The sequence below is a fragment of the Oculina patagonica genome, chromosome 4 (genome assembly GCF_052425735.1).
Source record: "Oculina patagonica isolate OP01 chromosome 4, crgOcupat, whole genome shotgun sequence".
Lineage (NCBI taxonomy): Eukaryota > Metazoa > Cnidaria > Anthozoa > Scleractinia > Oculinidae > Oculina > Oculina patagonica.
Genome location: NC_135761.1, coordinates 47,743,378 through 47,757,205, shown reverse-complemented (window position 1 = coordinate 47,757,205; position 13,828 = coordinate 47,743,378). Strand labels below are relative to the sequence as shown.

At 42.3% G+C, this 13,828-nt stretch overlaps 1 protein-coding gene and 1 pseudogene across 2 annotated transcripts in view; both read right to left on the bottom strand.

The window, feature by feature from the left end:
- LOC144648536 (uncharacterized) overlaps positions 1-13,828 on the bottom strand; it is a 49,076-nt pseudogene that overhangs the window by 21,332 nt on the left and 13,916 nt on the right. Inside the window, exons 5-9 of the transcript XR_013569707.1 lie at positions 8,799-9,124; positions 6,982-7,126; positions 6,651-6,829; positions 5,887-6,030; positions 514-661 (exon numbers count right to left, since the gene is read on the bottom strand). The product of XR_013569707.1 is annotated as an uncharacterized LOC144648536 (transcript). The remainder of the gene's footprint in view (positions 1-513; positions 662-5,886; positions 6,031-6,650; positions 6,830-6,981; positions 7,127-8,798; positions 9,125-13,828) is intronic.
- LOC144648786 (uncharacterized) lies at positions 13,464-13,823 on the bottom strand. Its single transcript, XM_078508247.1, has one exon. The coding sequence runs from the start codon at positions 13,821-13,823 to the stop codon at positions 13,464-13,466; it is 360 nt and encodes a 119-aa protein (XP_078364373.1).

Here is a 13,828-nt window from a genome sequence, read left to right as displayed (position 1 = left end):
TTAACTATATGAAAGGGTATGGAAATCTGTCATTTGGCTATTTAAAAGGGCCTTTAATTAAAATATTTCGAACAGAAGCACTTTATGGCTGTATTATTTTAATTTATTAAGCGCTACATAAAAATGACAAGAAAACGTCCTATTTTAAGTCCACGCCATACTCTTAGGTATATGAAAGGGGTACCTTTTTTCAGTTAAAGGTATACGAAAGGGGTACAATTTCTGTCAAAAATGGTATATAAAAGGGTAAGGGGTTAGAACTTGGGGCGGAGCCTCTCCGTATACAACTTTTTTGAGTACCCCCCGGGGATTGCACATGTTAGTGGCACTGTGGCAAAGCCATCGCCCATTGGCTTGTCTAGTGCAGTGTCTTGACTCCGTGCACAACTTAAGAAATTAGACGTGACGTTAGAATGAGCCACTGAGCTGTCCACTATCTGCCAAAAAGTCAAAACAATCTCAGCTGTATCGTCAAATCTTCTTGCGAAAGGAACAACTAATAAATTACTTTACCTTCTCTGCAACCATAAATTTCCACTCGCATTGATATATGACTAACCCAGGTTTTCGGATGAAAGCGAATACTCCTGGCAAAAACCCGAACGTCCGGACTGAAGAAATGTTTAACGACTGTTGTTCTGTCGCTGTTGCCGAGGAAAGTCTACAGATAAAATTAATCAATCCATACCGTTAATGATTTGATCAATCAGTCATTCAATCAGCCAGTCAGTCAGTCAGTCAGTCAGTCAGTCAGTCAGTCAGTCAGTCGGTAAGTCGGTCAGTCGTTCAGTCGATCAGGCAATCATGTACTAGAGTGTTTAGTCAGCCAGTTATACAGTAAGACGGTCAAACCATTAGACAGGAATGCAGTCAGTCAGTCGGTCAGGAATTTTGTTTGTTATTCAGGTCAGTCAGTCAGTCATTCAGTCGCTCGGTCAGTCGATGGGCTGGTCGGTCAGTTATTCATCTTTTCCACTGATCAATAGCTGATGGGTTTCCCTTCACTGCGAGACCACAAAACTCTTGATTAGTTTACATTTAACATTTCAAAGACCACTGTTAGTAGCACACATTAATCCTTTCCCGCCGACGGCAGTCGTAAAAAACCATAAACTATCTTTATAAGCTGATAAATATCTGTCATCATCTTCTTAGTTATGTAAGCTCAGCACAATGTTTGTATTTTATGTTTGATAATTATCCTAAGGCTTGTGAAAAGAAGAAAGATGTCGAAATTGCGTTTACGAAATTTCTACGATCTTGTGAACAAATTTCGTTTATTGCTGTTCCTAGCAGTATGCAGGACGCGTATCAACCTAGTAAATGGCCCAGCTCACAGCGAGTCTCACGTAGCTCAGTTGGTTAGAGCGCCCAACCGGTATCTGGGAGGCCATGGGTTCGATTCCCGTCGGGGACTCAGATTTTTTCTTTGTCCCACGCTCGTGTCATGTTGAATAAATTCTTCACTATTTATCACCGAGCTTGAAATTTGCCATCTTTATTATTTACTACAAATTTCGTTTATTTGTTGATAGTGTCGAAATGACAAGAGTGGAGCAGAAGTAGTACAAAGACAAGGAGTTCAAAGAGCTGAAAAAAAGTTCAAAGAGCAGTTCATGTTAGGGTGCAAACTACGCCAATCTAACTACGATATCAGTTCCCAAATGTTGGAAGCCACACCTCCGAATATGGTTACGGTTCAGTGCCGTATATATATACCCAGAAGAGTTGGATTTCCTTGCCCTGAAAGCATCAAGAAACCAGACGAAGTGTTTTCCATGAATAAGCCCCATACGAAAAGCTTGTCTGGAAGAAATACCAGTTACCCTCGATGCAGTGATACTTCCATAAGTGACAAATTTTATCGTCCAGAACCGCCATTAGCAACAAGGAAATTGTGGCCCAACCAAGTGTTGGTATCGCGCAGGCAGCAACTATGGATAATACCAGACCTTTTGGCGGTAAAATGCATTGGTTGCATAGATGAATAGATAATGGATTCACTCCCACTAACACGACTTTCCGATCCGATTTACTGTTCACCCACCATTTTGGGTTTCTTTCTTCACTGCCCACTCACCAAACAAATAAAAAACACTACAGCTGCTTATGAACTTGCCTCACCATGAAGGTGGTGCACTTTGAAGTCACGAACATATTTGAAGGACTCCTATTTTGTACATATGCACGTTTCCTCAGTCGTTAGGCGACATCTCGCATCGGTGAAACTTTCAAAGTGAGGGAGGTTCGTCAGAGTCTTGTTGTCGCAAGGATCATTGGCTGTGAGGTCATCATGACGGAGAACTTACTGGGCAGAAGTTGCCGAGATCGCACTCGGTATGACTGCAGGAGACAGAGGGGGAGGGGGCGCTGGCTTTGCTGGTGAAGTTTCGTTAGATGATGAGTCTTCATCATCGTTGAAACAGATGGTCTGATGTCCATGACTTAAGACGTCATTGCACGATACAGCGTGCTAGGGAGAGCCAACAAACTTTCTAGTGTTTCAGATCGAAAGGGCCATTTTATGACTAAGTAGCGAACTCAGCGTCTTATCTTGTTGCATTCAGAGTAGAGGTACTCTAAAACACTGACAGCATTGCGGCTTTTTTCGACTGGTGCCATTGACTTCTCACTGGGGATGATTCACCATCTGTTCTTCGTGCTGTCATATAATAGTGTCTTAGTCCTGCAGAGGGTTCTGTCGGCTTGAGAACTGGTCTTGCTGGTCGAGAAAAAGTACGCAGTTTACGTGCATTTGCATTTGCGTTTTACATCAGATACAGGACCGCATTCTGACTTCCCGTGACGGCCGCCAGCTATTGGGTTCTTGTTATGATTCTAAGGCATTTCAAAAAAAATAGCTCATCTGTGAACACCTAGAATCCTGGGGCAGCGTCAGCACGTATGACGGTTGTCGTCCTTTTCATTTGAGGCTTTTAGATCCAAAGGCAGATAAAAGTGTCATGCAGAGTGCAGTGGCATTCGCCCACCATCAGGGTTGTAACTGTACAAATAGTACAAGCACAAGCTGTCTTTTGCATCTGCAAAAAATGATAGACCTACGGTTTCAGATAAGGAACATTGATGAATGCTCCATTCACCCTTTTAGGCTTGGCGTGAGCAAGGGAACGCAGTGGTGACAAGTTGGAGATCGTTGGAGTCATTCGATGGATAGCCCGGTTACTCATGTGTAGGAAATGCAGGTAGTATTTGGTGACAGCCATGAGTTGTTTACCAGGCGGGGGTGAGTGAGCTGGATGTGAAGGATTTTAAGTAGCCTTTCTAGTACTTGTTGAGTAACAATACTTCATTCTCAGCTGAAGAACTTAGCCTTGTAAATGGTGGTTAGTTTTTTAGAAGAGCAGTCCCTTTTTGTAGGTGTGTGCAAGTGCTTTGTTGATCAGTACATCCAGCTTGTGTGACCAACCATGACATATGTTTGTTGAAGGAAAGGTGCTCATTGCTATTGGGTATGTGTCCAATGACGCATGGTCATGCTTTGTGAAGGAAAAGATCTGGAAGCTTTGTATTCTCACGGAGCGGGGTTGCAGCTAGGGAAATTAAAAGGGAGAATTGCAGATCCAGAAAATTATCTAACAGAGGCCTGATATCGGCTTATAGTTTAGAGGTAGGTAGAAATGCAGAGACTTGCCGAGAACTCTCCGTGACAGAGCTTTACGTATACCTAGACACAGGGCGGCTGTCCTTCAGGCTTCAAGGTTTGTAATATAAGATCAGTTGCGGAGTTGCGGAAGTTTTAGTTACGATTGCCATGACAAGATGCTCCAACACACACGTCAACCATTTTGTTTGCTCACATAAGGGCTTTGTGCTTGAGAACCCCGTTCCAATTTGGGGAATGAAATGGTGGAGAAAGCTACCAGAGCATTGTGCAAGTTGTTTGTCCACTGAATCCGCTTTTTAGAGTCACGACCAGAGCCGTCAAGGGGTGCAAAAAGAGAGAAACATCCTGAGATAATGTGGGAGAGTATCTTAGAGGTTCCAGTAACTGACCTCACCCGGCCCACCTTGTCAGGCTTAGAGGAGCAAGAGGAAAGGACGGTAACGCGGTGTTCTTTTGCTTTTTAAGTCCCAGACTTCCAAACTCAGCAAATTGTGGACTGATTCTTCTTCTTCCAGGTCGTCTGTGACTTTCTGTGATTTTTGGAGAAACCCGACGGTGCAATTGTAGATGACAACATCATCAACAATCACTTGGCTCTTGGCTGGGCATACTATAATGTCGTCAACTTCTAGTGTGGCAGCCACTACATCCCATCAGTAAGACTCTTGACTACAAGCCCTTCAGAGGTCAACTTAGCCTTCAGCTCAACTCAGCCTTGGATGATTTGTGGTGTGATTTGTCTTAGGTTCGGCAGATCAACCAACATTATACGCTGACTTGATCAGCTTTGGTCATTGCCCACACTTTCGTTCAAGAAAAAATAAGTAACTGTATTAAATATGAGATGACACATTTGGGATTCCACTGAGCAGCATTTACTCTTTTTAGAGCAAAAACCAAAGTTATTCCTCGCGAAGCGAGGCCGAAGGCCGAGCGTAGCGGGGTGTATAATTTTGTCCCTCAAAGGGCTCAGGCGGGATGAAATCTCGTGTGGAGTTTACGGTCATATTTGTGAGCTTGGTGTCTGGCGAAAATGGCGTCACATGGCCGCGCGCTGGTGGCCTAATGGTGTGAGCGTCGAACTTCAAATCAGATCTGCGGGACTGAGGGCGGGGGTTCGAATCCGGCTAAGGTTTTTAATTTTTATTTTTTTAATTTTTTTTTTTTTTTTTTTGTGGATTCGAATCCTGAGCCTTTCATTTTTATCGTTTTTCTTTTCGGATTAAAATAACACTGATTTCCACATAATACTCCCTCGACGCCTATTCAGGCTATAAACCTTTCATGGCCATCAGGGGCGCACGGGCGGAGGGTTCGAATCCTCCTGCCGTTCGTTCTTCTTCTTTTTTTTAATGCCCTGAAATAAATGTCCAAAATGCGAATATCCAATAATTTGTCGATGATTTTGAAAATAGCCTGCGCTTCCTAACGCTTTCAGTATACCTCTTTACGAACCAGAAAGAGCCGCCATTTTCAAAGCCGAGTAGACCCGGGGAACGAGGGTGTCGCGGCCATGTCCGTTACTAGGCAACAATGACAAATCACCGGTTAAAACCGGTTATCACTCCTTATTTATAACACCCCTCCCTCTCCAACCCAGAGCTTCGCGAGGCCCTGCGAGTCACGTATTACTAGTCACTCTGGCCAATAACAAAGAAAAAAGTGCAATAAAACTCGAAACAAATACATTAGTTTCTCAGTTTTTAACTGTAAAGTGTTTTTACCCTCGTTAAATAAAGTTATTATTATTATTATTATTATTATTATTATTATTATTATTATTATTATGATAGTCAGTACGAAGCGCGGAAAGCATGTGCGAGCGAGTCAAGTTTTTTTTTTTTCTGATTGGATGAGAAGATGGAGGGACTTAATCAAACGAACGCTAAGCATTGAAGTACAGTACCAAAGCAAATGCAAATTACTAACAACAGACAAGGAAAGATCGCTTTAAAAGAAGTAACATTTACTTTATCCTCAATCCTCAAGCCGGCTTTTTTATTCTTGTTCTTGTCGCTTCATGCTACTGAAACCGGGATAAGCTCTGGCCTGATGCGCCACTAGGCTCGAATGCAAACTTAACCTTACCACTAAATTGTTATTAAAAAAATCTACAATGGCGAAAACTTTACCTTGTGAAATTTACTTTATGTAAAGAAAGTCGTAATTGTTATAAAACTTATCTCTAATGTAGGCAAAATGGAAAATTATGTTTGAGAAATATTACTATAATTATGTTATTACGTTCTTTTTCCATTTACCTTAATTTGGCTGTTTTCCCGGATGTAAACCCAATTGAAGTCGTCTGCAGTGTAAGCCAATGAGAAACTTGTCACCCATTGATTCGAATCATGTCGACCCTGAGTGGCCACGCCTCTTATATTGTACAAATGAACCAGTTTTACCTGAAATGATATCCTCTCTTTCAAAGTGGTAAATACATGTATGGCAACTCTGATCTCGTCACCTTAGTTGTGGTGAAGCTAAAATGCACAGAAAATACCTGGCCACTTTATAGCTATACTTTTAAAGCCAACACAATGATACTCGCTTTCTAAAGTCATTATATTACTACGTCTGGAAGTGGCTGTGTGGCTACACAGACGTTTCGTGCTTATAGACTGCAATCTAAAAAGGGTACTTGTGAACTCTTGGTTTGATTTTGACACGTTGATCCTGCCAAAATTGCGTCGAAATCAGATGATAGATCAAGTTTGTGTTTTATTAATCTCTAATCTAATTGCTTTGAAATTGCAAATGGGGCTATCTTTATGTTTTGCACTTTTTTTAAGATTCGTTTTGATCAGCAATGTCTTTTTTCAAAGGCGTTTTTAAGCCGGATTATCTCAGCTGTAAAATGGAGTATTTTTCCTCGAGAGTCTAATTTCTTAGAAGTACTGACTCACCAACTACAAAGTCGAAAGTTGCATTCTTTGGGACAAATACTTCAAGAAAAGAATTGACAATTTCAAAATCACTTGCAACCTACACTGAAGTTAACTGAGCTGAACAATTGTTGTCATACCTGAAGCCATTGGTTGGCATTATTCTGACCAGCAGCCCAACAATATTTCCCGCCACTTGGTATCAAGTTGAGTCTGCCTCTGTTTGGAAGATAGTTGGAACTGGCGGAGGATGAAGCTGTAAACGCTTCATCGGGAACTCTACCGTCTTCTACCCCAGCAGGCATAAGACAGTTCTTCACTGGAGAAAAAGCAAACCAAGAAAATCTTCAACAGAAACGAAACATATCCTGCAGGGAGGAACAACTTTTAGAAACAACTTTATCGAGACCTGTTTAACGACATTTTAACTTACACTAGACGGAAAATGACAACAATTGTTAAGCGACTAACCATTTCGGCAGCCATAGAGTTCAACTCTGAGGCAGGGTATATTATGATTGTGAGTCTTTGGATGGAAGCGAATAAAGCGAGCGTCGATGTGAGGTTTTAGAGAGTGTGCAATGACGGTGTTCCTGTCAGTGTTCCCAGCAAACACCTGAAATAACAAATAAGTAAATATCAAATGTCAGCAGATTTCAGTACCTCAGTCCCGAGAAGACATGAACATGCCATATGACTAATATACCTGACAGTCACAAATGCACAAATCACTTAATAAAAACGTACGAACTTAAAATTGTTAATACTGTATCTAAAGGCTCCATCAAAAGTGCCAACTACTACATTTTTCGTTTCCAACTGTTTTGCACTTCATAATGATATTACAGTCTGTATCACATGTAGTCAAAATTTGGGCTCTCTTCTATCCTATCTGTATATTAACGTTGCCCTTTTTAACACTAGCTGCAGGGTACTGAGTGTATTCTCCATTATTATACAGAGAGGATAGAAGAGAGCCCAAATTGAGACTACATGTAATACAGACGTTTGTATCATTATGAAGTGCAAAACAGTTGGAAAAGAAAAATTTAGTAACTGGCACTTTTCAAACATTTGGGAAGGGCATTTGACCGTGAATGTCTTACATTCCAGGGGCATTTTTAGCAGAAATTTGCCAGCCAATCCTCAAACCTAAAGGGCACAATCGGATGATTATTATGACCAAAAACAACAACAATATTCATGATCACAAAAATACCTGTTCTTATTGAACGTCGTTAACTACACGGTTTATTTATATTTTCTAAGGTATAGAGGAAAATTGTCAAACGTCCGTCTTTGCAACTGTACATTAAGATCGCATGGGAAACCTGCCATGAACAAATTCATAAGACAAAATTGCCTTATGAATTTGTTCATGGCAGGTTCATGGCATCCTTGCCAAAATTTTTTTTAGCAGGGGTGCCACATTTAAGAGGTTCATATCTTGGGCGTGTAGAAACCGATTTCGCTTAAATTTGACATATGTATTGGAAAATAATGGGAGACTACCAGAACTGATTTTTGTTCAATTAATCGTGATTTTGTGTCCAGGTTTGTTCCTCAAGAATACGCAAAGAAAGTTGTTTTCGCCATTAACTGATCCGCCAAAACCTTTTTTGTGTCATATTTGAAATTAATTCTTTTGATTTCAACTTTCATTGAAAGTTATTAGCATTCAAAGGAGTAAAATCATCCATGCTGTCTCTGTTGAATCTTTCCTTTGAAAGCCTATTAGGAACTTCGCGTCAGATATGACACCTAGTTTACCTCCTTTTCCTGTCAGCTGTCAGCTCATGAAATTCTATATCCGTGTTGAATTCTTGAACCGAAATTGCTTGTTTTTACCCTTCTAAAAGGTTTCTGAGCAATAGAAATGCAAAAAAGTAACTTTTGTAATTTTGTTTATTTTAATTCACAGGCTTTGCAGAAGAACAATGCATTGAAAAGCAGTGTATTTTGCCAGACAGCGCTTTGCATGTGCAATTATTGATGCAAAAAAAAGCAATACGGAGCCTGTTCATAAATACTTCGCGCATTTTCGACATCATTCGTCGCACTTCGTGTATACACTTTTTCATAAATGTAGACCGATGAGCGAAACCTGTCCCCCGCGATTTTAATACTAGGTATTTTTTATTTTTATTTGTTTGTTTTTTTACTTGTTTTTTACGCTTTTTCGCTGTTCTGTTGTCGTTGTTTTTTATTTGTATTTTTGGCATAGTGGTAGTCTTGCCATCTCTTTTTAATTTGGCACACCAGTGGAAATTCCAAAAAGGTTAGTTTACCTTCTCTGTAGCACGTTGTTTGTACCCAGTCCAGTGTGTTCCATCCACACTGTATGACAGCGTATAAGTTTTAACTCTGTCCTCAGTGTTGTACCGGCCTTGAGTTGCCACTTTCGTCACTGCAGTGATTTCTCCCAAGTCTACCTGAAGCCACTGATTAGTGCTTTTATGTTTAGGACACCAGGCTCCGATATGCTTGCCGTCAGACAAAATGTTCAGTCTTGCAAGTGAGGGTCGGTGCCTGTTGTCATAACTACCAGAAGCAGTAAACGCACTGTCGGGGATCCGTTTATCTTCCAAACCAAGTGACACAGAACAACTGTGAACTAAACAAAAATAATGCATGGTCACCTTTCACCCTCTTCAATAAGCAATTGACCCTCTTTAATAAGAAATTCTCTTATAGGTATGTAGTAAAATGCAAATTGTGTTTAAAAATAAAATATCAGTAATATAAAAAATGTATCAAAAATGTAACAAAAAAGTGGCACATGGCCAACTGGACTTCTTTACTTGAGGCATAAGTATATATGTCTTTATACTTGTAACGTCTTGAGTACGCTATAAAAACGAAGAACACTTTGAATCCGTAAACAGCTTTTAATGGCGTCTCCCACATCTCAAAAAGCGGAAAGCATGGTTCGTGCACTCATGCATGACACCACGTGACTATGACGTACAATCGTTAAGCGGAAGTGAAATAAACAAGATACGTGACATCTCCCCTCCTTACAATAATGGAAAGAAATAATACAAAGAAATAGTGCTAATAAAGAGCACAGAAAGCCAATGTCTTTGTCCTTATTAATGAAATCTCACACGACAAATCCGGAAACTGAGTGTCTCTGTCCTTATTAATATCACACGACAAATCCAGAATCAATTGTCACTGTCCTTAAACATCTCACGCAACAAATCCGGAAATAAGTGTCTCTGTCCTTGCAAGTCACGCGACATTGTCCTAGTCCTTAAATCGGAAAGGTGTCTTGATGACACGCCCACTGCGGGTTTTGATCACAGCAGTGTCCGAGCTTTGTTTGCTCTCCTTTGGTAGGTTGTCTTGTCCAGGCTTCTTTGGTGTTTCCGTAGCAGGTTTTGTTTTGGAAACAGGCTGCTCCTCTACTGGAGGAGTTGGAGCGTTGTTCCGCGGGGCACTAGCTGGCGTGTTCTCTATCGGGTTCATCACTGCTTCCTGTTGTGGATGAACTACTGCTTGCTCCAGCTGTTCACGAGTGCGCCTTAGGTGTTTTCGATTGCGTCGGAACACTCGCCCATCTTCTGTCATAACCTGATATGAACGGATGTCTACTTTGACTTCCACCCTTGCTTGGGCCCACTGTTTGTCTTTGCCTATGGACCCAAGGGGCTGTAAGCGAACTATGTCCCCAGGGTGTAGGTCATCTAGCTCTCTGGCACCTTGGTTGTAGTTGATGCTTTGCTTGGCCTTTTGGAGCTTCAGCTTCTGATCTACATCTTCTGGTATCTTGGGCTTGAGGAGCCTGCTTGATGTTGGAAGTAAGGTCTTGGTCCTCCTCCCAAAGATTCTTTGTGCTGGAGAGGTTCCTAGCCCTTCACTTGGGGTGTTCCTCCATGCCAATAAAGCTAGATGTGGGTCACTCTTGGACTCTATTGCTTTCCTCATGAGGTTCATTGATACTTTGACTGCATTTTCTACTTTGCCATTTGACTGGGGATATCCTGGCGAACTGGTGACATGTTCGAATCCGTACTGACTGGCAAATGCATTGAATTCAGTGGAAGAAAATGGTGGTCCATTATCGGACACAAGCTCATCAGGGAACCCATGTCTAGCTAAGTGGATCTTTAGTTTCCCAATGACTTCCTTTCCAGTTTTGGTGTTGAGTCTGTCAACTTCAAAGTAGCTTGAATAGTAGTCAACAGTCACCATAAAGTTCTTCCCGTCAAGCTCAAATAAGTCAACCGCAATCTTCTCCCAGGGTCTGGTGGGAATGGAATGGCAGATCAACGGTTCTTTCGCTTGTTCTGCTGGGTGGCTGTTGCAGATTGCACAGAGAGAGATATGCTGCTCTATCTCCTTAGTCATGCCGGGCCAATAGAGGACTTCTCTTGCACGGCGAAGGCAACCCTGAATCCCTATGTGATTCGCATGAATCTTGGCTTTCATTTCTTCTCTAGCACTCGCAGGCACAACTAGTCGTTCGCCCTTGAAAACCAACCCGTTTTGGAGTGTCAGCTCTTCTCTAAAGGGAAAGTAATCTCTGATTTTGACTGGTAGGTGGTCCTTTGTCTCTGGCCAACCTTCTCTGATTGTTGTCTTCAGTCCTTTCATAACCGGGTCTGATTCCATTGCTGAGCGAATGGTGTTCTGTGTTGTCTCGGAGACAGGAAGGTACTGGACCATGTTTATACTTTCTGTATCTTTCGTTACCTCTCCTCTCATGATGTCTTCATTGCTCGATGACTGGATGAAACTTCTGCTGAGAGCATCTGCAAGATACATTTCTGATCCCTTCTTGTAGACGACTGTTAGATTGTACTTTTGCAGTCGTAACATCATGCGCTGTAGACGCTTTGGTGCACTGACCAAACTCTTCTTGAAAATGCTCTAGAGGGGCTTGTGATCAGTCTCTATCTTGACTGGCCGACCATGTACGAACTGCTCAAACCGTTCGACTCCAAATACAATAGCAAGTAATTTTTTTTCAATTTGTGCGTAATTAACGTCAGCATCAGTCATGGCTCTTGATGCATAGGCCACTGGCTGCCCTTCTTGCATGAGACAGGCACCAAGTCCCTTGTCCGATGCATCACACTGTAATTCTGTGTCGGCTTTGGGGTGGAAATACTTCAGTACTGGAGCGTCTGAGATGATCTGCTTCACCTGCTCAAAGCTTCTGCCTTGAATGTCATTGTCCCAGGAGTCTCTTCACATCTTGTTTGCTGGTTGGGGTCGGCATCTCTTTAACCCCTTGGAGTTTGGCTGGATCAGGTTTCAACCCCTCTTCTGATATCACATGTCCCATAAAGGTTACTTCAGGAAGGCGAAACTTGCACTTCTCTTTGTTTAGCTTGATGCCTTTACTGCGGCAGCGTTCCAACAGAGCTATGAGTTGCTGGTCATGGTCTGCAATAGCTGCAGCTTTCGTCTCTCCAACCCCATAGATCAAGATGTCATCAAAGATGGGTATGACACCTTTAAGACCTCCTAAGGCATTGTCGAGGCGCCGTTGAAACTCTTCAGGTGCAGGAGAAATACCGAAGGGCATTCTGGTCCATCGATATCTACCCCACGGGGTACCAAAGGTGGTGAGGAAACTGCTTTCAGTGTCCAACTGGATGTGCAAGAATCCATTCTTGGCGTCAACTACGCTAAAGACCTTTGCCTTTGATAATTCTGGGAGCACGTCGTCGATTACCGGTAGTGGGTAATGGTTTCGCTTCAGTGCCTGGTTCAGCGGCTTGGGGTCTATGCAGAGGCGTATCTTTCCGTTGCTCTTCAACACAACAACCATTGACGACACCCAGTCTGTGGAAGTATCAACTGGCTCGAGAATTCCTTGACTGACTAAGCGATCAATCTCTTTCTTCAATGATTCCTTGAACGCAATGGGAACTTTCCTTACAGGCAGAGCTACAGGGGGAACTGATTTATCCAGCGAGAGGTGCAGTTTCTGTTCCAGCTTGCCTTCTCCAGAGAAGACATCACTGTAGTCTGTAAGAACACTTGACAGGTCACATGTAGAAGTTTCATCAGATACAAGCATAATGTTGTCTACATTGACTGACATGAGATTGAAGTGCTGTATGGACTGTGCACCCAGAAGTGCCTTGTACCCCTTTGATACCACTGTGTACTCTGTGAGATGACTATCATTGTTCTTTGGGTTCCGTGTCTCCAACTTGACACTCCCCAGCTGCAGTGACCTGAGCTCAGAGTTATTAAACATAACCAAGGTGGTTGCAGTGTTAGCTAAATGTTTTAGTTCGGGGTCCTTTGAAATCTCCTGATAAATCTCCACTGGCAGAATATTCACGGTCGCACCGCTGTCCAATTGGAACTTGACTGAAGTATCCTTTAATACCAGGTTGGCGAATATCTTCTTAGGGGCCTCTTTGTCATACACAGAATCAATGGATTCGACCAAAAGGCAGTAATCATCACTGTCGCTATCTTCATGCTCTTCAACCACGTTCACTTTCGATGTTTGGCGACCTCTTGGGGTACTTCCCCCTTTGCGTTTCTTGCGAGTCAGCAGTGGTGGTTTGTTACACATTCCAGCAAAGTGATTCCTTTCTCCACACTTGGCACATGTTTTACCCCAGTCAGGGCAATCTTCTTTTTTTCCACAGGTGTTTCTTTCCACAAAATTTGCAGTCAATCTGTTTGACCTGCTTGCCACTTGGCGGATCACCCTTAGAACTCTTCTTGTCCACGGCATGCACATCTTCTGTATGATCCATGGTCTGCAACTGGTGCTTCGTACACTCGTTCGCTCTTGCAATATCAATGCAACTCTTAAGGGTCAATTTGCTTTCTTGAAGGAGTTTCTTTCGGATTCATTTATCCAGTATGCCAACAACCATTCGGTCCCTGATATGGTTGTCCGTTAGAGCGCCATAGTTGCATGTTTTGGAAAGTGAACGCAATGTAGCGACGTAGGTATCAATCGATTCACCCACAGCTTAATCGCGTTTATTGAACAAGTAGCGTTCGTAAATCTCGTTAGTTGTACCGATACAAAACTCTTCTAGTTTTCGAAGAACGACATCTATGTCCTTTTTCTGAGTCTCATCGTCAAAAGCTAATCCATCGTAGATTTCCAAGGCTTCTTGTCCAATACATGTGAGAAGCGTAGCTGTACGAAATTCTTTACTCTCAGTTTTGAGACGAGAAGCGATTTCGTAGTTGTCCCACACTTGACGGAAGCGTTTCCAGTTAACAGCAGTGTTTCCTTTAAGTTCAAGTTTTGAGGGAAGCGGCAGATGTGAGCCAACGTGAATGATTTTAGGTGGTGGAGCTGGCTGAGGTGCTTCGTCAGGCATGTTTC